Below are 25966 nucleotides of genomic sequence, written 5' to 3'. Positions count from 1 at the left end.
TTCTGCCAATAATAGCCAAGGAGCGAGGGGTTTGTCGGGACGCGGCCAGAGCCAACATGGAGCCCTTGGTGGGATGAGGGTGAAACTGCTGTTGCCGGCTGCTCCTGTTCTCCTGCCCCATCATGATGTTGGTGCACTTATTTCGGGTTGGGATTAGGAGCTGCCCTGTCCCAGGCAGGTCGCCACTCCCTCTCCGCTTCCAGACATTCTCGGCTGTCAGGTAAAAAGGGACAAACCTACTGGAAGCGCGGCCCCATTGACCGGCCGGACATGGGGCCCGCCGGGAGATGGAGTTCCGGGCTCGCGAGAGGCCTGCTGGGAGTTGTAGGCCGACCTGGCCTGGGGTGGAATGTCACTGCCCAGAATATTGGCCTCAATTATTTATAGCGATGACCCGGGTGCCAGCGGGAGGCTCCGCGCATCTGTATCCGCCTGTGGGCGGACTGAGGGAACACCCTGGGTCGGTGACCACGCCCGGTCTATACTCCCCACCAGGGGGCGCCGTGCTGCAGAGGTGTTGGCCTTTCAGTCGCCGTTATGGCCCCGTCCTCTTTCCTGGAATTGATTTGGCGATTTGGATAAAAATTACTTGTATCCAGAGACATTTAGCATTGGTGGTGTTCCCAGGATTCTGAATAAGCTGAACAAAAATGGTTCCTAGATGTGATTAATTTTCAGCAGAGACAGTCACCCTAGTAACTTGTACATGTTACAGGTTACTTGTGTGTTCTTGTGTGTTCACTCTACACACGTTGTTCTAAAGAGAGACCGGTTGGAATCCAACAGGACCCTGAACTGAGACTCCATTGTAAATGCCATTTGAGAAGGATCTGAATTCCTTCTGATCCTGGAGCGAATAACCTGAGGGCCAGGCAGGCAGCAGATTCACAGGGCGGGTGGATGTGGGCTCGGGTCATTTTGAAAGTCCATCTGATTGATAGAGGGCAAGAGCCAAACGGAGCTGGAGCCAGGACGTAGGGCGCTGGGAAATAATACTCCAGTATTGGCAATAAACAAGCCCTGCTTCGAGTCTTAGTTTGGGGAAGATGAGAGAAGCTGGAAAGTGGCCATGGTAAATTATTAAAAGGTTTGAAAACCGTCCTTAGGAAAAGAGTAAGGGTGTTGATATTATTTAAGACAAAGAGAAACCCAAGGAAAGAGACCCAATAATATTCAAGTATTTGCGTATTCGTTTGTGCAGTGGTTTGCAGATCACAATACAATAGATCGTAAAATGAACTTAGTGGGTTGGGACCATTTAAAAGTGAATATAATAGAAAATAGAATACATCGTTAAAAAATAGAGAAAGTTTTTTGTGAAGCACTTCAGTTTTGTGTGACATGTATATATTCATTGTACCGGGGTGAATGAAGACATAACATAGAGGTGGCAAAAAGCCCAGGCCTCCCTGAAACTAGAGATGGATGAGATGAAGTCTGCAGTTAGGAGGACCTGGGAATAGAAAAGACCATCATAATAAAGGAAAACTTCTTACTCGCTATTCTTTCTTTAAAAGCCTTTCTCCATCAATCTCATTCGGATCTTCGATCCCACCATATACTCTTGGCCAGATAACTTCTGCTTCTAACAGCCTCTGTAGCCAGTCTTGTCTTCTTCCAGCCACTCCCCTCTGCTATGATCTTTAGAATGCAAAGCTGATTACGTCACACCCCAGCCTAAACAAATGGTCCTCATTGCCCTCCAAAGTCCATCTGTTTTATAAGGATTGTAATGACTGCTCCTCCCCACCCGCCTTTCCTGACTCCTTCAGCCTGCTCTGTGCTCCCCAAGTGCCCCGTGGGTCCCTTCCTTGAACTCTGCAAGCTTTGTCATGAGCTCTTTGAGCCCCCACTAAAGCGTGACCACCAGGAGGGTATTCGCTTGGTCCATCCTGTTCACCTGTTCCCTGTGCCTCATAGCAGAACTCTGCACATGGTGGGCACGCAGCCCTACACTGCCATCTGTAGATGTGGAAACCGCAGGAAAGAGAAGGTGATCTTGGCCTATCTGAGATAACAAGATATGTTATTTGGATTTCTATTTCCTTTCCTTCCTTCCGCTGACCAAAAGGAAGTGTCACCCTCTCGCTCCATACATTGTCACATAAACACTTGAGGCCTGGGAGGAGCCAGGGTAATGGGGTGCAGTAGAACTGACCAGTGGTCAAAAGATTTGGGTCCAATCCTGGCCCTGCCACACAGGGCCTTGGGCACGTCACACAGGGCAGAGTAGAATAAGCCTAGGCTCTGGAATCACGGCAGGGTCCTGTCTTGTCCCAGTTCTACTTGGGTACAAATTATTGGCTCTCTCAGCCCCATGTGATTTTTGCCATCTATCAAGTGAGAATAATGGCATCTCCCTCCCAGAGATGCAGGGATCAAGCACAGCGGGCCGTTAACTCGGTGACGCGGGGCCACCACGGTGGGTACTCTCCCTCTCTTCCCTCTCTGAGCCGAGTGCACTCAGGACTCTGTGTCCTTGTCTGTAAGGGACTGCCGTGGACTAGCTGCCTCACAGAGCGCCCTCCAGCTCTGACGTCCTGTGATCTGAAAGAGCAGGGGTTGGAGCAGGTCACTGACCCCGAGATTTCTCTAGAGGCCGAGAGGGCCTGGCTGGCTGAGCGACAGCCCGGGGAGAACACCTTTAAGACTTCGTCGCATGCCTCCTGTCATTCCTCAGCTACTCTGCATGTGTGTTTGTCTCAGGAACTGAGGTTGCTTGAGCTCAGCCCTGAGAAAGGCAGCGTAGGGCCTGGCAGAGGAGGAATGGAGCTTTGGGTTATCGTTCGGTTGAAGGACAGTCGGGGCCCGGAGCCATCAGTGCGATTCTCTCCCTACAGGCACTCCAGCGACCGCCATAGCTCCTACCTCCTCAGGGCCGTGGCCCAGCTGCGGTCCCAGCTCCGGGCCTGCCTCCCTCGAGCACCCCCAGCTCCCAGCCGAAGCCCCTCTGCCTGGTGCTGGGTTGGGGGCATCCTCCTGGGCCCCGTGGTACTGAGTAAGTGCCCCCGCCTCTGCCCTGTGGCACGGTGTGAGGCAGAAGAAGCCCCTCCCGCCTGCTCCGGACCCTGTGTCGGGGAGTCCCACTTTAACTGGAAGCTCTTCTGGAAGTTTCTGCGCCCCCACATGCTTGTTCTGGGGGCAGCCATCGTGGTGAGATCTTCCCCCACACCCTCAAAACCAGGGACAAGGAAGGACCCAGCCAGGGGGTTGCCGAAGCCCCAGCCAGAGCTGTGTAGGGACAGCCGCCTGCCTTGTTGAGCCTTAGCGATCTTAGGAGGCAGTAGGGGCTGGCTCGGGGACTAGGGCCCAAGGGTTACCTGTGCAGGGCGGCTGGGTGTGCAGGTTCAGGGCTCCCCAGGGGCTGGCAGCCTGGACTTTAACTCTCGAAGAGCCACAGGAGCAGCCAAAGCAGAGACAGCAGCAGGAGAGGAAGGGCCAAGGTCGGGGCTGGGGATGGGCGGCTCCCTTGTCATGTCTGCCTCCCCAACCTCAGCTGGCACTGGGCGCGGCGCTGGTGAACGTGCAGATCCCCCTGCTCTTGGGCCAGCTGGTGGAGATCGTGGCCAAGTACACGAGGGACCACTCGGGCAGCTTCCTAAATGAGTCCCGGACTCTCAGCACCCACCTGCTCATCCTCTATGGCCTCCAGGTACAGCAGCAGGGAGGGCCTGGGCGCAGACGCAGAAGCCCCCCCACGCCGGGCGCCCCTGAGTGCCGCCCCTCTCTCCCAGGGCCTGCTGACCTTCGGGTACCTGGTTCTGCTGTCCCGCATTGGCGAGCGCATGGCCGTGGACATGCGAAGGGCCCTTTTCAGCAACCTGCTCCGGTACTGCCAGCTGCAGGGGGTGGGCGTGGGACGGCCAGGGACCCCAGGGGTCCTGGCAAATGTCTGGAGATGGGGCCTCGTTCTGAGGTGACATCTCCCTCTCTCCCATCTGTTGCCCCCGTGTCCCACCACCAGACAAGACATTGCTTTCTTTGATGCTAAAAAGACAGGGCAGCTGGTGAGCCGATTGACAACCGATGTGCAGGAGTTTAAATCATCCTTCAAACTTGTCATCTCCCAGGTTAGTGCCCGGCGCAGACGCAGAAGCACACACACACACACACACACACGCACACACACACACACACCTGGGCAGATGCTCCAAGCCAGCCCCGCCCGTCTGTGGGCCCTGAGCCGAGGCTTACAGGGAGCAGGAAGCCTGCCATCTGGGGAAGTTCACGGAAGGGAGGTGCCGTGGCAGGGTCCAAGGTCAGGACGGGCTGCTTCTCTCCTGTCCTGAAACCCTACCTCCCCGGAAAACCTTCCCAAGGACTCAGACCGGAGCCTTTCCCTGGCCCGGCTTGCCAAGGGCAAAATCACCTGGCCTGCCGTGCCCCCAGAACGCCTGGCGCGCTGACGAGCATCGAGGAGGAAGTGGTGGCTTTTACGGGGTGACCGATGTCTTCTCATCCAGCCGTGATGGCCCCACGGCTGCTGGGTCACGGCAGACACGGCCCACAGCGAACCCACGCGACTCTCATTGTTCAGTTTCTAGAGCAGAAGGAGCAGCACACTGGGATCTGTCAGGGGAAGGAAGCCGTGTCCGTAGGCATTCTCACGCAGCCCCTTCACGCCTGCTGGGCAAGAAAGGTTTATGTCCTGCGACCAGCGGACTGCCAGTGGGCCTCCCACGGGTCAGTCCTGTGGCCTTGGCCTTGCGAGTGTAGAGCTGTAGCCAGCTGACCCTCAGTAATGTCCCCTGTGTCGTGCTGATGCCGGACTGCCTTCTTGCCTCTTTCCTTCTCCCCAGGGTCTGCGAAGCTGCACCCAGGTAGCTGGCTGCCTGGTGTCCCTGTCCATGCTGTCCACCCGCCTCACGCTGCTGCTGATGGTGGCTACGCCCGCCCTGATGGGAGTGGGCTCCCTGATGGGCTCAGCTCTCCGGAAATTGTCTCGGCAGTGTCAGGAGCAGGTACCAGAATTCCGCCTGTCCCCTCTCCGTCCCTCCCCACTTCCTCTGTGCCGGTCACTCCTCCCCATCTCCGGCCTGGCTCCCTCACTGCTGACTCCTTGCAGATCGCCAGGGCAACAGGTGTGGCGGATGAGGCCCTGGGCAGCGTTCGGACCGTGCGAGCCTTCGCCATGGAGCAGCGGGAGGAGGAGTGAGTCCCGAGCAGGGGCAAAGCCCGAGGCGGGGGTGCTTCCCGGTTGTGCTTTCAGCCACCCTGCACCCCAGCCCAGCTGCTGCCTGAGGCCTGCCTTGACCTCCGTCCCCAGGCGCTACGGAGCAGAGCTGGAGGGGTCCCGCTGTAAGGCGGAGGAGCTGGGCAGAGGCATCGCCTTGTTCCAGGGGCTCTCCAACGTCGCCTTCAACTGTGAGTGAGCACAGCCTCGCCGGGGGGCCCAGGCATAGCCAAGGAGGCGCTTGGAGGGACAAGGGACAGGTGAGGGGCAACTCTCATGTCCCTCAGATGTCTCTCGAGTACCAGGTGCCCGAGCCTGGTCACGCCGACAGGCAGCGGGCAGGTGGGCTGGTAGCACAGCTGAGCTGTGTGTAGCGTGCTGCCCAGGAGGAAGCCATGGAGGTGCCCCCTTCTCCTGCCCCTTGTTTCCAAACGGGGAAGCAAAGGTAGAGACCATTCAGGTGACTCACCAGAACTCCAGTCAGTCGGAGGCGCAGCAGGGCCTGAAACGGGGGGCTAACACCCGGGCCGGGCTCTGTCCTCTGCTCCCATTACCTCCTCCCTCACCGTCTGCCCCTTTCACCATGCAGGCATGGTCCTGGGCACCCTGTTTGTCGGGGGTTCCCTCGTGGCTGGACAGCAGCTGAAAGGGGGAGACCTCATGTCCTTCCTGGTGGCCTCCCAGACAGTGCAGAGGTGAGTGTGGGGCCATTCCCATGCCTAAGAGCCCTCCTGGGTCAAGGGACGGGGTGCCAGCCTGCTCTGCAGACTGCCCCACAGCCCCAGGCCAGCCCAGCTGCCCCGGCGAAGCCCAGGGCTGGGGAGGGGGTGCCCCACGCCCTCCACAGGGGCCCAGGGCTCACAACAGCCCCTCCAGCCTGATTCACTGACCACACTCAGAAATGCAGCTGTCACCTTCAACCTTCCGAATACCTCCGGAGTTTCCTCGACAAGCTTTTTAAAATTTCTTAATCATTTTTAAGCGTACAGTAGTGTCGCGCACGCTCACGCTATTGTGCTGCTGGGATCACTATCCATCTTTAGAATGTTTTTATCTTACAAAACTGAAATGCCATCTCCGCTAAACAGTACCCTCACAGCCCCCCGCCGCCAGCCCCCGGCAACCCCCATTCTGTTTCCTCTCTGAATTCGACTACTCCGGTACGTCCTATAAGTGGGGTCACACAGTCTTTGTCCTTTGCGACTGGCTTATTTCACTCAACATAACGCCTTCCGAGCTCATCTTAGCACGTGTCAGCATTTTCTTCCTGTTTAGGGCTGAACAGGAGGCAAGGGAAGGATGGACCATCTTTGACCCGCCTCTTATGAGCTGGCCCGCCATCCTCTGCCTGACTTTCTCCCTGCACCCCCACGCCAGCGTCTCGCGGAGCTCATGCTCAGATCTCCCTGCCCCTAGGGGCCCCGTCCGCCGGCGGGCAGCCCGGAGCTGTGGGCCGACTTTGCCACGAGACCGCCCAAGGCCTCCCCTTCCCTGCCTCTTCCCAGCTAAACACTGGCAGTTCCTTCTGCCGTTTCTTTTCGTTTGCCTTCCCCCACGCACGCATAAAAATACGCGAGACGCAGCCACCGCACGCATAAAAATACGCGAGACGCAGCCACCGCAGGCATAAAATACGTGAGACGCAGCTGCACGTTACGATAGGTAACTGAGGAGTGAGTGTGCCGTGATAAGCCCTTGAAGAGTGGAGACCTGTGTCGCCTCCAACCACGGCAAGGAAATAGAACGTCACCCCAGGGGCCCCCTCTGGGCCTTCCCTATCGGCCCTGATTCTGATGGCGCGTGTGGCCTGGCTCTGAGTCGGGTCTCACCGCCTGCTTCTTACGGAATCCCTCCCATCGGCCTTATTGTCCTGGGGAGAATGGAGCCATCCCAGAGGTGGGCAGGCAGGAAAGACTCCTGTCCTTGGCCCCGTTTCTGCCCGGTGCTCTCTAATTGGGGAGAATGGAGCCATCCCAGAGGTGGGCAGGCGGGAAAGACTCCTGTCCTTGGCCCCGTTTCTGCCCAGTGCTCTCTAATCTAGGCCCCTCTCTCTGGTCTCCTCCCGGGTCTTGGGGGGCCCCATCCCCCCCCCGCTGCCCTTCCTCCAGGCTGACCTTTGGCCTCTTGTTTTAGTCCTAAGGACCCGTATGAACCCCACTGGCTCCCTTCATGTAGTCACCCCTCGGCCTTCACGGGGCAGTGGCAGGAAAAGTCTCCTTGGGGAGGCAGCTGCACCCCACGTCTGGCCCTCCTCCCTCAGACTCACCTTCCCCTGGGCCCCCCACTGCTCTGCCCTCCCCACCGCTCTGCCCAGCCAGCTAGTGGAGCTCACGACAGACAAGGAGGCCAGGGGCTCGCGCACACTGTCGCGGGCTGCAGGGGGGCTGCTCCTGCCTTTCGGAGGGCCCTCACCTCACAGGGGTTCTTAACCACCCCCCTGGGAGGAATTGGGTCTCATTTTATGAAAGAAGCTGGTGCGTTTCCTCTTGGGGTCCAGCAGGGGAGTGGGAGAGGGGAGGGGTAGGGAGGCAGCGCTGGAGCCCCGGAGGAGATGGAAAGATGCCTAGACAGACCACAGTCAGGGCCAGGCCGCCTAGTCCCAGTCCTGAGAGCGGGCTGTCCCCCCAGCACACTGCCGCCGGGCCCCGGGGGAGAGCCCAGGCCTGACTTCTGAACCGTCTCTGAGAGCAAGGTCATCGCACACCAGCGAGTCATGTGCGTCTGGGTTTCGGTTGCTGCCCGGCACCTCTGCCAGCACTAATGGCTTCCGTATCTCTCGTGGAGAATGTCGTCCCTTCTCCTGCACAGATCTCTCGCTGTCCTGGCTCTTCTTTGCTCGATGCCTCCCCCCCGCTTTGGCAAGTGCTGACAGCTCCGAGCCTGCCGGAACCATATCCCCTCCCCCACACCCACCCCGGGCTGGAAGCAGTGACGCTCCTGAGGAGTCAGTCTTTCCTCGGGATGGACCTGCACACACGATCGCAGACGCACACACTGTGGCCCGTGACTGGTGACTAAGCAGTGACTCACCTGCCTCCCAGCCCCGGACAGCCCCGCATGATGGAGGAGGCGGCCTGCTGTCTAGACAGATACGCACTCCCACTACCCCGTACCCAGGGCTAGCCCACGGTAAAACATCTCCAGTGAGTTCTGTTTTGGGGTCCCCCCAGAGTTCCCCCTCTGGTCCGGTGTCTGTTTTCCTCTTTCTCTGAAAGGGTGACCATCCTTTTCCCACCTTAATTAGTCCTGCTTCCGCCAGGAGTTGTCAGCGCTGGGTCTGACCTGCCCTTGGGGGCCTCACAAGCCTGACCGCCATTCACGGCACTGGCGCCACCCATGCGTGCGGGAGCCAGCCTCTGCCCTGAACTCTGCGGGCCATATGGAGTCCAGCCCCACCGCGCCCTGGAGCCCCCAATCCTGAGGGAGCTGACAGTCAGCCCCGTCCGGCCCAGGAGAGGATGTGGCTCTGAGGAGCAGGGACCTGCCCGGTGGCCTGCCTGGTCCCAGGGCTCCTGCGGCCCCAGATTCCAGGAGCGCCTTCTGCGCTTGGCTCCAGCCCAGCTGTTTCCTTGCCTCGCCCACGTGGCCCCTGTGTGGCCAAGACCCAGACACCCTCGAGCTGACCTCGTCTCAGGCGCTTCTTGTCCCCACTCTCTCAACCCTGCTTCTCTGCTCCTCACAGGTCCATGGCCAACCTCTCTGTCCTGTTTGGTCAGGTGAGTGGCAGTCGGGAGTGGGTCTCAGGGTGTGGACACTGGATCTGGGCTGGAGTCCCATCAGCCACCGACGTCACTTACGTGCTGTGAGAACTGGCTGTCGGGCAGAGGGGATAATGTATCATCGGCCAGGAGATGCTACTGTCACTCGCAGCCATTCCTCGGACCTGGTGCCCCCTCACCGTAGACTAAACCCCTCCCCAGGTGGTGCGGGGGCTCAGTGCAGGCGCCCGAGTCTTCGAGTACATGGCTCTGAGCCCGTGCATCCCACTGTCGGGGGGCTACTGCGTCCCCAGGGAGCACCTGCGCGGGGCCATCACACTTCACAATGTCAGCTTCAGGTCAGTGTCAGCGGGCGGGTGCAGGGTCCTTCCCTCCAGGCTGAGGATAGGAGGGGAGCCTGGCTGGGGACCTGTGGGCCTACGTCTCTAAGCCCCTCGGGTACAGTGAGACTTCGGGAGGGGCTGGGGTGACAAGGGGCCAGGAACCTGGTCTCACTGAGGTTGTCTTGGCTCCTCCCAGTTACCCCAGCCGCCCTGGCCTCCAAGTGCTCGAAGACTTCACCCTCACGCTGCCCCCTGGCAAGATCGTGGCCCTCGTGGGCCAGTCCGGCGGAGGTAAGAGGGACCGGCACCCCCCACCCTGTGGCTTTCCCCCTGTGGTGGCCACTCAGAGCGGAGCCACTCCGCTGCCACCATGGGTCCCTCTCTCCTGGCAGAGTCTCCGGGAACCCGTGCCCCCTCCCTAAGTGCCCCATGTCCCCAACGCCCCAGGAAAGACCACCGTGGCTTCCCTGCTCGAGCGCTTCTACGACCCCACGGCGGGCACAGTGACGCTGGACGGCTGGGACCTGCGCACCCTCGACCCCTCCTGGCTCCGGGGCCAGGTCATCGGCTTCATCAGCCAGGTGCGGGCAGCAGGGCCTTCCTCGCCACGCGGGCCACCCAGCAGTGTCTTTGACGTTCACTCCCTCCTCCCCCGACCCTGCTTCTCTCCCAGTCCTATGGCGCCTGGGCCTTCCCTCCTTCCCAGCCTGTCACCCCTGCTCTGGAGGGGCTCTGGCCTTCGCATGTTCTCCGCTGTTCCTCGGGGTCTGAGGCTTCCGCGTCCCAGGCCACCCAGCTCTGCCCTCGTCTCCCTAGGGTGGGAATGCTGTTCTCGAGTAAAGCTGGCCAGGCAGGCGGGGCTGGCATGGCTGTCCTAGGATCCCTGGGTTCACTGACAAGCCCATGGGGTCCGGAGTCTAGAGATGCCCACGTGGTGTTGCTGGGGACTGCTGGTCACCTGCCCATCCGCTAAGTCAGGCCCCGCCCCTTTCCCTCAGCTTGAGGCGGCAGTGCCCCAGGAGGCCCAGCTCCCTGTGTGTGCAGCCAACCTGTGCGGGCTGCCACCGCCGCAGAGGAAAGCCACAGTGCAAGGCTCCGCCCTCCCCATCTCTCCAGGGAGCGGGGCTCTGCAGGGCCAGGTGGCCTTGCTCTCCCTGCCACTGTCCTGCTCCCGCTCCTGAGGGGCTCCGTGCCCGTCCCCCATGGACCTCTCTGTTCTCGTTTGACCTCTGCCTGAACTGCCCCTGCCTGCCCTCCAAGGGGCCCTGGTCTGGCCAGAGTAGCCTTTCCCGACATGCCGCACGGGGATTCAGGGCAAAATCAGAACGTTACCTGTGGACTCCACCCCCACCCCACCCAGGAGCCAGTCCTGTTCGGAACGACAGTCATGGAAAACATCCGTTTTGGGAAGCCGGGCGCCTCCGATGAAGAGGTTTATGCGGCCGCCCGGGCAGCCAACGCGCATGAGTTCATCACCAGCTTCCCTGAGGGCTACCACACCATCGTGGGTGAGTGCCGGGGCCCAGGGCGCAAGGCCGGGGCTCGAGGCAGGAGCACAGGCGGCGTCAGGGAAGACCAGACCGGAAGTGTGGCCGAGGAGGACGGAGACGGTTCTATGGGGGTGGAGGTCCAGGCACAAGCAGGCTGCAGAGGCAGGAACACGGCAGTCACAGTCAAGTGCTGCATGACGACATTCCAGACAGTGACGGACCGCACGCAGGACGGTGGCGCTGCATGCAGCGAGGCGTGTGGTGGCCTCTTCCGCCCGGGTCTGTGCGAGGCCACACTGACGTTTGCAGATGGACCTCAGAACGGACCCCGTCATTGAGCACTGTGTGACTATACCAGACCAGCCAGGGACGCGGTGACCCGTGCTGTTGGGGATCTGCAGGGGGTACCGGGGGCCTCTGCATCCCAAGACCCGACCCGCAGTGAAGGACGTCACTGCCGCGCGGTCGCTCATTCTCCAACTCCCATGTCGTGCTAGTCCTCTAACTTGAAGCTTCGTCCCTCATCATCCACGGGGTTGATTTGGCGAGCAGGCCTGTCCCTCCGCTTACCCAGGACGGGGCTCCGGAGCCTCTGGGCTCTGCTGCAGGACGTTCCCACATGACTCAGGGTGCCGCATGTCTGGGCTTCTCAGTGCTTCTTGACACAGGCCGCAGTCTAGCTGAGCCCCCACCTCCGGAACGGTGACCCCCGTGTGGCCGCCCTTCACGTCCTGTGTGACTGACCCAGCGCACTTGCTCACTGCCCAGATTCCACACCGCCCTGACTAAGGAGCCACGCTCACACCTCTCGTGGGTGCCACTTCCTTGTACCTCTGACTCAGCAGCTCCCAGGCTTCTCTGGGACTTCAGTCTGTCCCTTGCTGCTCTGTGACTACAGTCACCTTGAGGTTCTTTTTGGCTCCCAGGCTGTCATCTATACAGTTCTCCCCAAATGTGGTCTCCCCAGAAGGCCTGGGTGGTGGGCTTCACATCCCACTTTGCTGTCACCTCACTCCAGCGCTCACATCTGGGTCCTGGATGTCCCCACAGCACCAGAGACCCAGGAGGCTGGGGAGAGAAGCTAAAGCCGCAGGTCCCATCCCGGCTCAGACCCTGCCCTGGTGCAGCAGGGGCACCGGGTGACTCCTGAGGGTGCCCTGAGCCACACCACACGTACAGCTCACGTCACCTTGCATGAGCGCCCACACGTGCACAGGGATGTGGGATCAGATGCTGACAGGTGACGCCCCTGCCCTTGCAGAGACAGGACAAACGCTGACAGGCCAGCGGAGGAGCCTGACGGGCCGGATGAGAAGTTCCTGACAGACCCAGGGCTCCCTTGGGGGGCCGCCTCCAAGTGCAGAGCTGAGGGTCGCTTCAGGCCCCTGCTCTGTCCCTTTCCTCCCTAGGTGAACGGGGCGCAACCCTGTCTGGTGGCCAGAAGCAGCGCCTGGCCATCGCCCGCGCCCTCATCAAGCAGCCAGCGGTGCTGATCCTGGACGAGGCGACCAGCGCCCTCGACGCGGAGTCTGAGCGGGTCGTGCAGGAGGCCCTGGACCGCGCCAGCACCGGCCGCACCGTGCTGGTCATCGCCCACCGGCTCAGCACTGTACGCGGGGCCCACCACATCGTTGTCATGGCCCACGGCCGTGTCTGTGAGGTCAGTGGGAGCCTGGGGAGTTTGAGTCGTGGATGCGGCGGAACAGTGGCTGAGCTATGTGGGGGTCTGGCCTGGGCCTGGAGACTTCAGGCTTCTCCTGGATTTACGAGTCCCTGCCCTTTGGTAAACCCTGGCCTCTCAGGGCCCCGGTGTCCTCCACATCCCCTGGGGTCATCGAGCTCACAGAGTCACAGGGAAGTGGACTGTGACGGGCTGAGGTGCAGAAGAGGCAGCACCACAGACTGGCCGGTGCAGCACTGAGCCTGGGTCTGCCGCAGGACTTGGAAGCCGTGTGGGGCTTGGCCGTGAGCTGGAGTCTGGGCTCTGTAAGGAGCCGGGAGCACTCACATGCTCTTCCAACATCCACCTAAGCAGGGAGGTGGCACTTACAATTACAGATGTGCCAGTGGCGTCTCTAACCAATGGTGCTTTGGTTTCATAGTGTCCCCAGGAGGGACACTGGCCTAGGTGACAGTGAGCCCGATGGCTGATACGAAACCAGCTTTCCTAGGGCCCTGGACTCAGAGCTGGTCAGGTGACCATCTGCCCCCCTTCTTCTCCAGGCGGGGACCCACGAAGAGCTCCTGAAGAAAGGCGGGCTCTATGCCGAGCTCATCCGGAGACAGGCCCTGGACGCCCCACTTCCTGAGGCGCCCAGAGGCCCTAGGAACCACCACCCCAAGTCCTGAGAGCAGCCCTCTGCAGGCCGCTCACTGCCGGGCATTAGTGCCTGGGGCCGGGAACTGAACCCCCAGGAGGGCCAACGTGCTGGGCTGTGGGCCACCTGCTCACGATAAACTCGGGCCACGCACTGGACGAGGAGGAAGGCGAGACCGCTCCCACCCACTGCCCTCCTGCCACCAGGCTGCCTCCCTCCTGCCAGAACCACCGGCTCATGCGGCTGCACAGGGGAGGAGGCAGAGCCCCTGGGCCCTGTTCTGTCCCCTCCCCGTGCACAGACCCTCCCCACCCCTCTGAGGAATTCTGCTAAGTGTCCCCTCTGCCTGACAGCCTGAAGACGTCCAGGCCCCAGCTCTGGGGGGACTTTACAAATTAGGGTCAGGGACTGGGCAGTGAATTTACACTGGGGTTCTTCCCCGCTCACGCCCCAGGACCTCCCAACACCCCTCTGTCCCTATTGCCTCCCTGGGCCCTGGGAGAAGGAGCCCACCCCCTGGGCCAGCCCCTCCAGCCCACAGTCCCCATCAGGACAATTTCTCATCCTTCATATGGTCCTTATTTCTAGATTTCACCCTCCTCCTATCCACATGGGACAGGTGGCCCTCAAGCAGGAGAAGGAGGGATGGGGTGTCTCACCTGGAGTCTGTCACCTGTTGAAATTGTGGACAGCTCCCTTCTAAATGAGGGCACTAGTTTCGAAGGGGACAGAGAAGGAGCCGACACCCCAAACTCCAACCTCGGGGCATGTAGTGCCCATAGTCACCAAAGCATGAGGAAAGGACCAACACTAAGTCCCTTGGGCTGACAAAGTGCAGAACCAGCCTGAGGAGGGACGGTCACCAGGCCAGGGGAAGACGGGACCGGAGCCTCACCCTGATGAAGGGCTGGCCGACCACACAAGTGGCATGAGCCCGTGGCCCCGAAGTGGTGACCGGGGTGGGGCTGGCTTCCGTCAGCCTCTGAGGACCTGAAGTGGCCAGGGTTCCCCACCAGCGCGTGTGGACTCCCAGAGCCGGCCACCCTCCTGCCCTGGTTCTGCCCACGTCGCCTCCCACCAGGCAACCTCCCCCTTCTCAGCCACATCCAGCCGAGGGCCCACCGAGCCCTGCTCCCTTGGGTGGGAAGAATCGCCCGTGCTGGGCTGTCGGGGCCAGCCAAGCATTTTGGGTCTATCTTGTGGCGCAGAAGGGGGTGGCCACAATTGCAGGACAAACAGAGTTGGCTGTGGCTGAAGGCCAGCTTGGAAAAAGTAGCAGCGGCTCAGGGGTGAACGCGGGAGCCAGGTGAGAGACCCCACAGCCTCTTCTGGGTGTGGTTGAGGACGAGATGCTACTTTGGGGACAGACCATCCAAAGCTTACCAGGGCCACAGCCCCCCTGCTTTGGTAGATCCCTTGCTGGCCGACCGGAGGTCGCAGCCCAGGGCCATGCTACTTTGGGGACAGACCATCCAAAGCTTACCAAGGCCACAGCCCCCCCTTGGTAAATCCCTTGCTGGCCGACCAGAGGTCGCAGCCCAGGGCGCCTCAGCCCAGGAAGCTGAACATGGGCCTGGCTCTGGGTTCTCTGGCCACTAAACACCTCCTAGTGCAGCCAAGAGCAGCCCTCGGCGCCCCGGCCAAGTTCATGCTGGTGGGCCGGCGCCTCCCTCAGGAGAACCAGCCAAGGCCAGTTCCTGCTCCTCTACCTCCAGCCTCTGACACCAGATTCTAGGTCTCTCCATACCCCTCAGGGCGGCCTCGGAATCCTGCCCCCACCCCCAACTTCAACTAGAGAGGTAGTGAGGTCATGGAGCCTCCATTTAGGAAGGCCGTGCTGTCGGCATGTAGCCTCGACCTCGACCTTGGCTCCTGCAGTTATTCAGTGTGGATTGTAAGCCTGGTTGTGCTTAATCTTGAAAGCTTGTTTTAAGAGTTTAAATGGGATGATTTGTGGTAAAGTACTTGAAAGTCACAGGGCTGCAGCCTCCGAAGGTGGTCACATCTGTGCAATAAACCACGTTGTCCACTCTGTCTGAAATGTGTTCATTAAGCATCAATCGTGTGATGGGGTGAAGGACAGTCCCTGCCCCCTGGAGCCTGCAGTCTTGTGAAGACAGACAGGTGGGCAGGCGATTGCAGCAGTGTGAGCGTATTTGGGTGGCGAACTGTCGTTTCTTCTACTCCCGGCCAAGAACCCAGCAACGTGAACCTGGTGGCCTCAAATGCTTCGTGAAAAGAGAGGAAATTAATGGAGAGAAACCTGCTTTCTCTCAGGTGCAGTGTCTGTCTCCCCATCCCCGAGTCACAGGGTGGGGACAGGTGAGCGTTAACCAAACACGAGCTTGACACGAGGACCAGGCTCTGACACCACCCTCCATGTGGCCTGTCTGGGCTGGTTCCTGTGGCCCTCAGCCGCCCGGCCCTCCTGCTGCTGTTCCTTGTCCTCTGCTCCTCGGGTCCCCAAGACACCCTCGTCCCACTCAGCGGCACTCATCTTGCAGACTGCGCTCTGCTTTCGGGAGGCGTCTGCTCCAGCCGTGGGGAGATTGCACACCGGCCATCGTCCTGGACCCCGTGAAGCCTCTTCAGTCATTTGTGCCGGCTCTGCCTTCTCGAGGCCAGAGTTGTCACACCATGCTAGCCACTGTGGCCCAGGGCACCCCAGCTGACTTAGGGGGACAGTATCTTCCTTCAGAAAAGCCCCATGCAAAACACGCGTACTCCCACGCCTCTTCTGGGAGTGCAAAGCGGTGTGACTCCTGTGGCCGGGGATGTCGTGGCGTGTGTCAGATGGCCCACGCAGTCGCCTCTTGACCCAGCACTTCTGTTTCTGGGAGCCACAGCTGTGCGGCGTTGCTGAGAGCACTGTTTGTGATGCAGGCTGGGAGCTGGGACCCCCTCGGTGTTCGTCATAGGGACGTAGTGACATAAACGAGGGTGCGTCCACGTATGGAATGAGCGGTACGCAGCCACTGAAAACGGGGGCGTTTTCCAGGTCCAGGATACTGCGTGGTCCCCAGAATGGTGAAAAGAGATGTGAAATCCTAGGGTCTTCATATTATACCTGGGAGCTGGACCACGTTACCCGGGAGGGTGGCATGCGCGCCCCCATGTTATTCCTGGGAGGGTAGCAGGTGGGCCCACGATCACTGTGGTAGAGGCCAGCGTCCCAGACAGGAGGGCCTGAGTGTGGGTGGGGGGAGGGGGAGAAGAGGCTGACTCAAGAGACAGACCCCCGCCCCAGACATGAGACCTAAAGAGCCCCTGGTCATTGGTATAGGCTGGGACACCAGGGCTCAAAAGAAGGAGGCGGCCGATGCCAAACTCCCCACCACCTTCCAGCCTGGTCAAGAGCCAGCTCCGCTCTTAGTGAAAGAACAATGACCCTGAAGAGGTTAGTGGGGAGGGAGGGGTCAGGAGGAGGGAGGGGCCAGGCCAAGGGCCAGTGACTGACTCTCGGCCCCACACAGAGGGGCTGCAGCTGGGAACCCAGAGGCCCCGAGGGCACCCCAGCCCCATTGTCTCTGGCTCCCCTCAAGCCCCACCAGGGCTGCTGTGGTTTCCTACTGGCGCCTCTGGTCTCTTCAGCCAAGGCCCTCCCCACGCTGCACTAATGGCTCAGCCTGGGGCCCCGGGGACCTCCCCGCCCCCCAGGCCACTCTGCCAGCCCCCTGGCCCCCTCACTGCTGAAACCCAATCCTCTGCGGCAGCTCTGGCTCAGCAGAGCAGCAGACCGCCCTGCACGCCACGCCGGCCGCGCCCTACCTGCTCTCTGCTGCGCAGCCCCCAGCCCAGCACCGAGCCCGGCAGAGCCACAGCCTGTTCCCGGACAAGGCCCCCTGGACCCTGTGGGCCACCACATCCAACCCAGCCAGGCCAGTGCCTCCCCACCTCCTGGGCTCGCTTCCTCTCCTCCACTTCCTCTCTGCCTTGCACCTGCACTGACCCCCTCGGACGGGCCCTCTCCTCCCTCTAAGCCCCTGTAGCCTGGTCACCACCCCCAGGCCGCTCAGTCCCCCCACCTCGGCTCCTGCCATGAAGCCCCTCTCAGGGGCGGAGGAGGCCCGGCGGCCGGCCTCGGACATCCGTGTGTTCGCCAGCAGCTGCACACTGCACGGGCTGGGCCATGTCTTCGGCCCGGGGCGCCTGACCCCTCGCCGGGGGCTGTGGGCCGTGGCCGTGCTCCTGTCCCTGGCTGCCTTCCTCTACCAGGTGGCGGAGAGGGTGCGCTACTACGGGGAATTCCACCACGAGACGGCCCTGGACGAGGTCGAAAGCCACCAGCTCACCTTCCCGGCCGTCACCCTGTGCAACATCAACCCGCTGCGCCGTTCACGCCTCACGCCCAACGACCTGCACTGGGCCGGGCCAGCGCTGCTGGGCCTGGAGCCCACCGAGCACACCGCCTTCCTGCGCGCCCTGGGCCGGCCGCCCGCGCCGCCCGGCTTCATGCCCAGCCCCACCTTCGACACGGCCCGGCTCTATGCCCGGGCCGGGCACGCCCTAGAGGACATGCTGCTGGACTGCCGCTACCGTGGCCAACCGTGCGGGCCCGAGAACTTCACCACGGTGAGCTGGCCACCCGACCTGTCTTACCAGGGACCCCAGAGTGCTGGCCAGTCCCTGCCCAGGACCTGCCATCCCCAGCCTTGTCAGCCCAGGCTCCCCCAAAGCCAGAAAACCTCAACGCCCATGCCTGAGGACCCTTTCCTCCCCAACCAGGCCACAGCCCCCCCACCCCCCACCCTAGTGCCTCTCTGTTCAGCCCAGGAAGCTGTCCATGGGCTCTGCTGAGGTTATGCAGCTGGACAGTGGCGTGCGATGTCACATCTCCCAGCATGAGGCACTTGCCCAGAGTAGCTGCGGGCCCCAGGGCTGGTCTGTGGGGACCCTGCTCCTCGGGGTAGCGGGGACACTAGTGGGACTGTTCTAGGGCAGAAGACCCCTCTCTCTGCTGAGGCGGGGGCTGGTTTTCCCTCTGCCTCTTCAACATTCTGTCAGTCCTGGAGGAGGGCAGCTGGGACCCATGCCTTTCACCCCAGGCTTCGAAAAAACACTTGCCCTGTGGGCTGTGCCCTGTGCTGGGGAGGAAGAGGAAGATGGAGTGATGGGAGCCCGTGAAGTCCGACTACACCTGCCTAGATGAGGGAGGGGCTGGGGCATCGAGGTGTAGGTCTCAAAGAGGAGACCCTAACAGAGGAAGAGGAAGGGACAGGTCCCACGGCCCTGTCTGCCCGGCTGGGCTCCTCGCCCTCTGGTGAGGTCTGCCCCTGTCTGCCCACCCTCAGACCCTCACCCGGATGGGTCAGTGCTACACCTTCAACTCCGGTGCTGACGGGGCAGAGCCGCTCACCACTCCCAAGGGCGGCATGGGCAACGGGCTGGAGGTCATGCTGGACGTGCAGCAGGATGAGTATCTGCCCGTGTGGAAGGACATGGGTATGGAACACGTGCATGAGGCTGAGGGCAGTGGGCAGGGATGGGCTGCAGAAGGTTCCGGGAAGGAGAGGAGGTGCTGGGGTGTGACCTGTAACACAGACTTTCTTGTGAGAAGGGGGTGGGCAGGGTTGGCTCATCACAGGAGGGGTCAGACGGGGAGGGGTCAGGGCCTGGCAGGCTGCCCTGAAGCTGTCCCCTGCTCCCATTCCTGGGGAGAAGGGGCTGCAGCAGGGCTTAGGCCCTCCCTTCCCCCACAGAGGAGACCCTGTACGAGGCGGGGATCCGAGTGCAGATCCACAGCCAGGAGGAGCCGCCCGCCATCGACCAGCTGGGCTTTGGGGCAGCCCCCGGGTACCAGACTTTCGTGTCCTGCCAGGAGCAGCAAGTATCTTCCCCTGGGCCCCCAAATGCCCCCTCCCCCACCAAGACTCCCAAACCCCTCCTTTAGCCCACACCATCTCAGACCCCAACCCTCAGCTCTTCAGACTGTCCCGGGGCCTCCACCCCCCGGCGGAGTGACCATTCACATTCTCCCTGGGGGTCCCGTTCTTCCTGAAGGAGCTTTCTTAACCAGTCCCTCTACAGCTGAGCTTCCTGCCACCGCCCTGGGGCGACTGCAGCTCATCATCTCTGGATCCCGACTTTGAGCCAGAACCCTCTGGTCCCCTGGATCCCCGCAGCCCCAGCCCAGGCCCTACCCCTCCCTATACTCTAATGGGGTGTCGCCTGGCCTGTGAGACACGCTATGTGGTTCGGAAATGCGGTTGCCGAATGATGCATATGCCTGGTAAGGGGCTGGGGAGCCGAGGAGGGGTCAGATGGGGAGGGGCCGGGGCCTGGCAGGCCGCCCTGAAGCTGCCCCCCTCCCAGGCAGTTCGCCGGTGTGCAGCCCCCAGCAATACAAAGACTGCGCCAACCCGGCACTGGGTAAGGAGCAAGCCTCCTGGCATCCCGTCCCCACCCCACCTGGCCGGGGACCCCGACCTCGCCAGGCGGTCGGCCCTGACCCGGGTGATTGTGGCCCGCAGACGCCATGCTGCGGAAGGACACGTGCACCTGCTCCAACCCTTGCGCAAGCACGCGCTACGCCAAGGAGCTCTCCATGGTGCGCATGCCGAGTCGCTCTGCCACCCGCTACCTGGCCCGGAAATACAACCGCAGCGAGGCCTACATCTTGTGAGCTGGCCAGACCCGGGACTGGGACTGGGACCGGGACCGGGACCGGGACCGGGACCGGGACCGAACCAGGGCCGGGGAAGGGGCGGGCGCCCTCCTCTAGGCTGAGCCTTCTTGAGCACACTGGGGTGGGACATCACCAGGCTCTGGGATTCTGGACACGCTGCCTAACCTTTCCGATGCTGTCTTCTGCAAATGGAAGCGGCAATGCCCCTCCAGGGCTCTTGAAAGGAGTCACAGAGAATGAGCACCGGTTTCCTGCCAGCAGCTGGCACCAGGGAGTGTCCAGGGAACATTCTCGCCTCTTTTACCCTCCAGGGAGAACGTGCTGGTGCTGGACGTCTTCTTTGAGGCCCTCAACTACGAGACGGTGGAGCAGAAGAAGGCCTACGAGGTGCCGGAACTGCTCGGTGTGTGTACAGGGTGGCCCTAGGGGTCTGTGGAGGGGTGGGCAGAGCAGGTGGCTGTGAGCTGACTGACCGCTGATCCGGTGTCCGCAGGTGACATTGGGGGCCAGATGGGGCTGTTCATCGGGGCCAGCCTGCTCACCATCCTTGAGATCCTAGACTACCTCTGCGAGGTGGGCCCAGGGCCCCAGCTGCGGGGAGGGAAAGGAAGCCATCCATAGGCCCTGGGTGGGGGAGGTATGTGCTGGCCACCTCCCTCACTGCTTGCCCCCAGGTATTCCGAGAGAGGGTCCTGGGATACTTCTGGAACCGAAAGCGCTCCCGCCAAAGGCACTCTGGCACCAATCCGGTAACGGCCCCCTCTTCCTTCCCTGCCATCTCCACCTGGGTGCTCCGCCCCACCCCATGAAGCCTAGGACGCCACCCCTACCCAGCTGGGAAGAGTGGCAGGGAAGGGTATGCAGCGACCTTGGCTGGTCCCCAGGAGGGGGACCCCTCCCGTCCTCTGACCCTTTCTCCTCCCACAGTTTCAGGAAGGACTGGGCAGCCATCGAAACCAAATGCCCCATCTCAGCTTGGGCCCCAGGTAACATGAAATGGCCCCTCAGGTCAAGGGAGGAGGGGCAGGTCTGGTCCAGAAGGGCAGGGGCAGGAGCAAGGCAGAGTGTGAGGCCGCCTGTCCCAGCGCTGTGGCCTGCGTCTCGGCAGGCCCCCCACCCCTCCCTGTGCTGTCACCCGGACTCTTTCTGCCTCCCACCGCACCTGCTACCTTGTCACCCGGCTCTAGACCCGGCGTCTGTCTTCGGGGCTGCACCTCGGCTTCTCGGACACGCCCAGCCTGCATATGACTGCCATCTTTACCCCAAATAAAGCTGTAGTGCATCAGCCTCAGCTGTTCCTCTTACAAGCAGACTAGTCAGGCGCCAGACCTCTGCCAGCGTCGCCTAGAGGACACGGTGCCTGAAATGTGGGCAGGGTTCCAGGAACCTCCAGAAATCTCTGGCAGAGCAGTCATACAAGGGCACCAGTGAGAAAGAGTTCATCAGACGAACGTCTCAGAGAAGGGAGCCCACAGCCAGGTGTGTGGGCAGAGAGGAGTCAGTGGCAGGGCAGTCCCATTTGGGGGACAGTAAGGGAATGGCTGGAAGGCTCTGCCCCAGAGCCTGGTGAACAATGAAGCAGGCAGGGAGCAGACTCCCCACTCCGAGAAGATCATGACTCTCTCACATTTGAACCCACTTCTAGCACGCTCACTCCATCTCCATGGGAACAGACCTCTTTCCCCAACCTCCCGCAACAGCAGAGGCCCCAACTTGAGATGGTCAAGGAGGCCCTCGCTCCCCACTCCTGCCAGTAAGGACACACCCAGGCCCCGGCCACGCCTTTTCCCTGTTCTCTTTCTCTGCCCACCCCCCAAATATTAGAAAACTGACAAATGAGGGAGCAGGGAGGGGGTATTCCTGATCTAACCACATCTTTCGGTCTGTCCTATCCCAGCCTGCAGGCCTAGGTATGGGGGGACGGAGAGAGAAGAAACAGGGTGGGTACCCGTGGGACACAGAGAACCACAAGGAAAGGCTCGGACCTCCCCTCCGTGGAAGCCCACCCTTGCTCAGGCACCAGCTGCCTAACCCCTCGGGACTGTCTCAGGCAGAGGGAGGATGGGGGTCACACCAGTACACAAGAATGCGTGAGCGCAGCACTGCCCCTGAGCCCAGCCCCCAGCCTCAGGCCACTTAGAGAAGCACGGCAAGGACCGGACAGCTGGGTTGCGTTCCAGCTGGAAGCAGGGTCACAGAGCGCCGTGGAGCAGAGACACCCCCGAGCCCACCCCTCAGAGCCGCTCTACCACATCAGCCAGACGGTGGGAAAGGAGCCACTTTATGAAATTAAATAAAGTCCGTGGAGGGAGAGAGACCCCGGCGGGGGCGCCTCCACCCTGGCGGGCCCAGCACAGCTGGGGCTCAGCACAGCGTGCATCCCTCCCGGGAGGGCACCAAAACAGCCAGGCCGCAGCCTGGCGGCCAGGGGCCAGGAGCCTAGGGGGGGCAGAAGTCGGAGAAGTAGGGGTGCTGCAGGGCCTCCTCCGCCGAGATGCGCTGGACAGGGTTACACTTCAGGAGGTTCTGGAAGGAAGGCGCCAGTGGTGGGGTCAGGCCGGGACAGCAGCCGGAGCCCTGCCCTCCTCCAGTCCCATGGACAAGTGTCCTGACCGCCCTCTACCCCTGCCCTTGGTCACCTGCAGCAGGTCCCTCCCTGTGGCATTGAGCTTGGGTACAACGTTCACCAGGGACGTTGTGGCTGGGTACATCGGGTAGGGCTGTAGGGAGACAGGGAGTCAGATCAGGGGTGGAGGGTGTGGAGGCTGCTAGGGCTGAGAAAGAAGGGATGTCCCTGATGAACCGAGCCCCGTCACACCTTATAGTCTGGCAGCTTGGTCATGGCAGGCCATTGCTCCTCGGTCGGTGTCCCCAGCAGTGTGTCCACAGGGTCAAGGATCACTCAGTGCAAAGGGGCGGGGCGAGGGGCTCTTCCCCTCCTAGGGGGGGATCCCTCACACCCATCCTCGCCCTCCCCACGTTATCCCCCTGCTCATGACAGAAGTGGCCCCAACACATGTGACTCATTTTCAGTCCCACCTGCCTGGTGTTTACCGTGAGCCAGGTGCTATGGCTGCAAACGTTAAGTGCTTTGCCCTAAACCCCGATGTCCGTGGTCCTGACGACCAGCCAGCCTTCCCCGACTCCCACGGACCCTCCTCCTGCTCCTTCCGGCTCCTTGGACCTAAGGAGTCACCTCTCGGCTGAACAAGCATCCTCTTGGCTTCTTCCCCCAGGGAGCCCTCCCTGCCTACACGTCACACATTCTCCAGCTGGAACCATGCAGTTGCGCTGTGACACCCGAGGGGTGTCTGACACCCTCTGCCCTGTCCCTTCACACTCAGAAGCCACGCAGCCCCTCCCCATCCTGGCCCGCCCGGCCCATCGGCACCCTCACTGCCTGAACTCTGAACCCACAGCGGGTTCCTCCCCTTCCAGAGGCTGGAGGCGAAGGGAAGCGGGAGGATATCGGAAGATCCTCTTCAACTGGTCGTCCACGTCGTTGCCGGGGAAGAGGGGCCGCCCCGCATTGGCCAGCTCTGGGAGAAAGGGGGCGATGGAGGAGCTGACACACGCAGAACCCCTCATTCCCACGGCACCCTGTGCGCCCCATCCCCGAGGGCCCCACGCCCTGCCCCAGAGGGGACCCTCCAAACCCTATTTGTCAACTCAAACGGGAGGAAAAGTGCCTCTGCAGACTCCCCAGTGTGTCACCTGCAAAGATGCAGCCGGCTGACCACATGTCGATGGACGTGGAGTACAGCTTGGCCCCAAAGAGGACATCCGGTGGGCGGTACCACAGCGTGACCACCTGGAGAAGACCCCACCCACAGGGACCCCCCCGACTTAGAGGGCTGGGAGGAGGAGGCTCGGAGAAGAGGGGAAAATGTTTCGGATCCTGGAGGAGGAGCGGAGAGATGCTTACTGGGGACGCCCTCCCGCACCCCCGTGTCCCACCCCCCAGCTCACCTCAGCTGAGTAACAGCGAACGGGGATCCCAAAGGCTCGAGCCAACCCGAAATCGGCTAATTTCAGCTCCCCATTCTGAGGGAGATGGGAGGAACAGGAGAGGGGCTTTTTAATAGTGTCAAGGCCAGCCTCCCCAATCTCCCACCTTCTCCCTGACAGGTACCCTGTTAATGAGCAGGTTCTGGGGCTTCAGGTCCCTGTGCAGCACGTTGCGACTGTGACAAAATCCCAGGCCTTTTAGGAGCTGGAAGAGGAATGACTGGGGGAGGAGCGGGAAGGGTGGCGTCAGACCCTCTGGACAGGAAGCGGGGCCAGCAATGGCTCGCGCTCCCCTCTTCACCCTCTGCTTTGCCTCGAATCCACCTGTCTCTTTCAGCACCAAGCTCAGCAGGACATCATTCATGTACTATCGAAGACCTACGTTGCGTCACGCTAGATATTAGAAGTGAACAGTGAACGGGGGGCCTTGGTTCCCACCTTTCTGGATCTTAGAGCCCAGTGGGCCTCCTTACCTTCCCAGCCCACCCTGATCTCTCCCTGACCTGGCCTCATTTGAACACGTGCATGTTGTGACCGTCAACATATATATACTGAACTGCATCATCACTCAGCACTTGTTACTCCTGGAACCTGGGACAAGGCCCTTGGCCTTGGACCTGGAACAGTGCCTGGTGCACAGCAAAGCATTCAGTGAGCATCTGTTGAATGAACGAACGTATCTCTTTGAATCCGATTTTCTCATCTCTCAAGTGTAAGTCCTAACACTGAGATCGGAGCATCACTGTCAGGTAGAAGAGCTCATGTGAAAATGCTTGCTAAGATGGAGGCCCCTGGAGAGCAGAAACAGGGTGTTCTCAGTCCCTGACCCCCCGCTGTTTGGGCCTGAACTTGGTGCTCAAAGAGTAGGTACACCGAACACAGACTCCAGCCCCAGCCTCGACGAGTCCCCAGAACACCGGTCCCCTCACCTTCACAATTTCAGGATCTAGGTCACCATTGCAGCTGTCGAAATATTTCTTAAGGTCCTAAAAAGGGATGGGGGTGGAGGAAAGGGACAGAGTTTAACGTCGGTCTGGCCGAGACCCTCCCAAGATAACTGTTTCCCAAGTCGCTGTTTCACCTGGTCACAGAACTCAAAAACCAAAGTCAGCTTCTTGTCGCTATGCAGGACATCGTGAAGCCTAGGGAGAAGGAAGGGCTTGGCTAGACACGTCCACAAGCGATCAGCCCAGCCCATCGCTGAAGCCCCCACCTCCTCCAACTGGCCACCCAGGCAAGGAGGGTCCCGCTGGTCTACATACCTGACAATGTTCTTGTGCTTCAGCTCTTTAAGTAGGCAGATTTCCCGAAGGGCAGAACTCGGCACTCCCTACACACAGGAGGGGACCCGGATGGGCAACAGTCACATCCCACCCTGCCTAGGTCCTCAACCACCCCCCTGGACGAAATGCCCCAAGTCCTACCTCATCATCGTCATCCAGCCTCACCCGTTTCAGCGCCACGATCTCATGAGTCTCCCGGTTTTTGGCCTTGAACACTGTTCCGTAGGTGCCTAGAGGAGGGAGGTCAGGGGTGTGTGGGAGAAGGATGGGGCACCCTTCTCCACTCCAGGAAGTCCATCCCGGGAGGGGGAGGCATCACGGGAATGTGCCGTTTCTGATGCCTGGAGTGAGGAAAGAGGTTCAGGGTGAAGGCCGGGCGTGGCAGAGCTTTGTGAAGTGGGGACGTGGCGGAGAGGGGCCTGCTGACGCTCAAAAGAATCTGCAGCGGGGAGAGGCTGTAGCTGCCAGGGTAGGGGGTCTATAATAAAGGCGATGCTTTGGATGGGTCTGGAAATAGCGAGCAGGGGTCTGGGGTAGGAATGTTGGCCGGCAGGTTTGTTGAGGTCGGGGGTCTGCTGAGGAACTGAGGCAGGGGGTAGGACACGCAGGAAGTGCTGAGCTCCGGAGGTCGGGCCTACAGGGAGCTTGCTAAGGCTGGGAGAGGGTGTCCGCGGGAAATGCTAACGGGAGGATTTTTGACTGCACGGAGTGTTGAGCTCGGGGCCAGGGCTGGGGCCAGGGCTGCAGCCAGGGCTGCGGCCAGGGCTGCGGCCAGTGCTGAGGTCGGAGTCTGTAGGCACTGCTGATTAGGTAGAGGAGCCAGAGCTGCAAGGATTGCAGGAGATCTTGCAGGAACATCTCGTGGTCCCATTACCTTCCCCAATCTTCTCCAGTTTTTCGTATTTCTGCATCGCGGCAGCCGCGGGGACCCCTGAGGGCCCTGGGTTCTAATACTCCAGCGCCAGCGTTGCAGAGGAGGCGGCACCCTAGCCTCCGGCCCTGCCCCGCCCACCTGCCTGCGCATGGG

At 61.2% G+C, this 25966-nt stretch overlaps 3 protein-coding genes across 6 annotated transcripts; 2 read left to right on the top strand and 1 right to left on the bottom strand.

Moving 5' to 3' along the window:
* The first annotated feature begins 15 nt into the window (after window positions 1-15).
* Window positions 16-15064, top strand: ABCB8 (ATP binding cassette subfamily B member 8). Its single transcript, XM_006920624.3, has 17 exons — window positions 16-220; window positions 2841-3153; window positions 3497-3652; window positions 3735-3829; window positions 3965-4070; window positions 4800-4961; window positions 5066-5151; window positions 5267-5364; window positions 5763-5868; window positions 8856-8889; window positions 9094-9230; window positions 9412-9506; window positions 9663-9796; window positions 10576-10723; window positions 12115-12365; window positions 12929-14456; window positions 14554-15064. The coding sequence occupies exons 1-16, from the start codon at window positions 123-125 to the stop codon at window positions 13052-13054; spliced, it is 2145 nt and encodes a 714-aa protein (XP_006920686.1). The 5' UTR covers window positions 16-122; the 3' UTR covers window positions 13055-14456; window positions 14554-15064.
* Window positions 15065-17057: 1993 nt separating this feature from the next.
* ASIC3 (acid sensing ion channel subunit 3) lies at window positions 17058-21840 on the top strand. 3 transcript variants are annotated; one of them, XM_006920623.1, is made up of 11 exons: window positions 17058-17595; window positions 18315-18465; window positions 18723-18850; window positions 19051-19252; window positions 19336-19392; window positions 19494-19641; window positions 19960-20051; window positions 20142-20221; window positions 20323-20397; window positions 20576-20634; window positions 20757-20933. In XM_006920623.1, the coding sequence occupies exons 1-11, from the start codon at window positions 17062-17064 to the stop codon at window positions 20833-20835; spliced, it is 1605 nt and encodes a 534-aa protein (XP_006920685.1). In that variant the 5' UTR covers window positions 17058-17061; the 3' UTR covers window positions 20836-20933. The 3 variants fall into 3 exon arrangements, with proteins under 3 accessions (XP_006920685.1, XP_024894744.1, XP_024894745.1); XM_025038976.1 differs by having other exon boundaries at window positions 17062-17595; window positions 20734-21840; XM_025038977.1 differs by lacking the exon at window positions 20576-20634 and having other exon boundaries at window positions 17062-17595; window positions 20757-21840.
* Window positions 21841-21908: 68 nt separating this feature from the next.
* Window positions 21909-25966, bottom strand: CDK5 (cyclin dependent kinase 5). 2 transcript variants are annotated; one of them, XM_006920622.2, is made up of 12 exons: window positions 25814-25966; window positions 25081-25169; window positions 24919-24986; window positions 24738-24798; window positions 24586-24642; window positions 23781-23876; window positions 23618-23692; window positions 23363-23459; window positions 23118-23187; window positions 22467-22527; window positions 22288-22368; window positions 21909-22174 (listed from the first exon to the last, which is right to left on the bottom strand). In XM_006920622.2, the coding sequence occupies exons 1-12, from the start codon at window positions 25848-25850 to the stop codon at window positions 22088-22090; spliced, it is 879 nt and encodes a 292-aa protein (XP_006920684.1). In that variant the 5' UTR covers window positions 25851-25966; the 3' UTR covers window positions 21909-22087. The 2 variants fall into 2 exon arrangements, with proteins under 2 accessions (XP_006920684.1, XP_006920683.1); XM_006920621.3 differs by having other exon boundaries at window positions 21912-22174; window positions 23618-23722; window positions 25814-25964.

This window comes from Pteropus alecto, unplaced genomic scaffold, assembly GCF_000325575.1.
Source record: "Pteropus alecto unplaced genomic scaffold, ASM32557v1 scaffold48, whole genome shotgun sequence".
NCBI lineage: Eukaryota > Metazoa > Chordata > Mammalia > Chiroptera > Pteropodidae > Pteropus > Pteropus alecto.
This window is presented reverse-complemented; position numbering and strand designations above follow the sequence as displayed.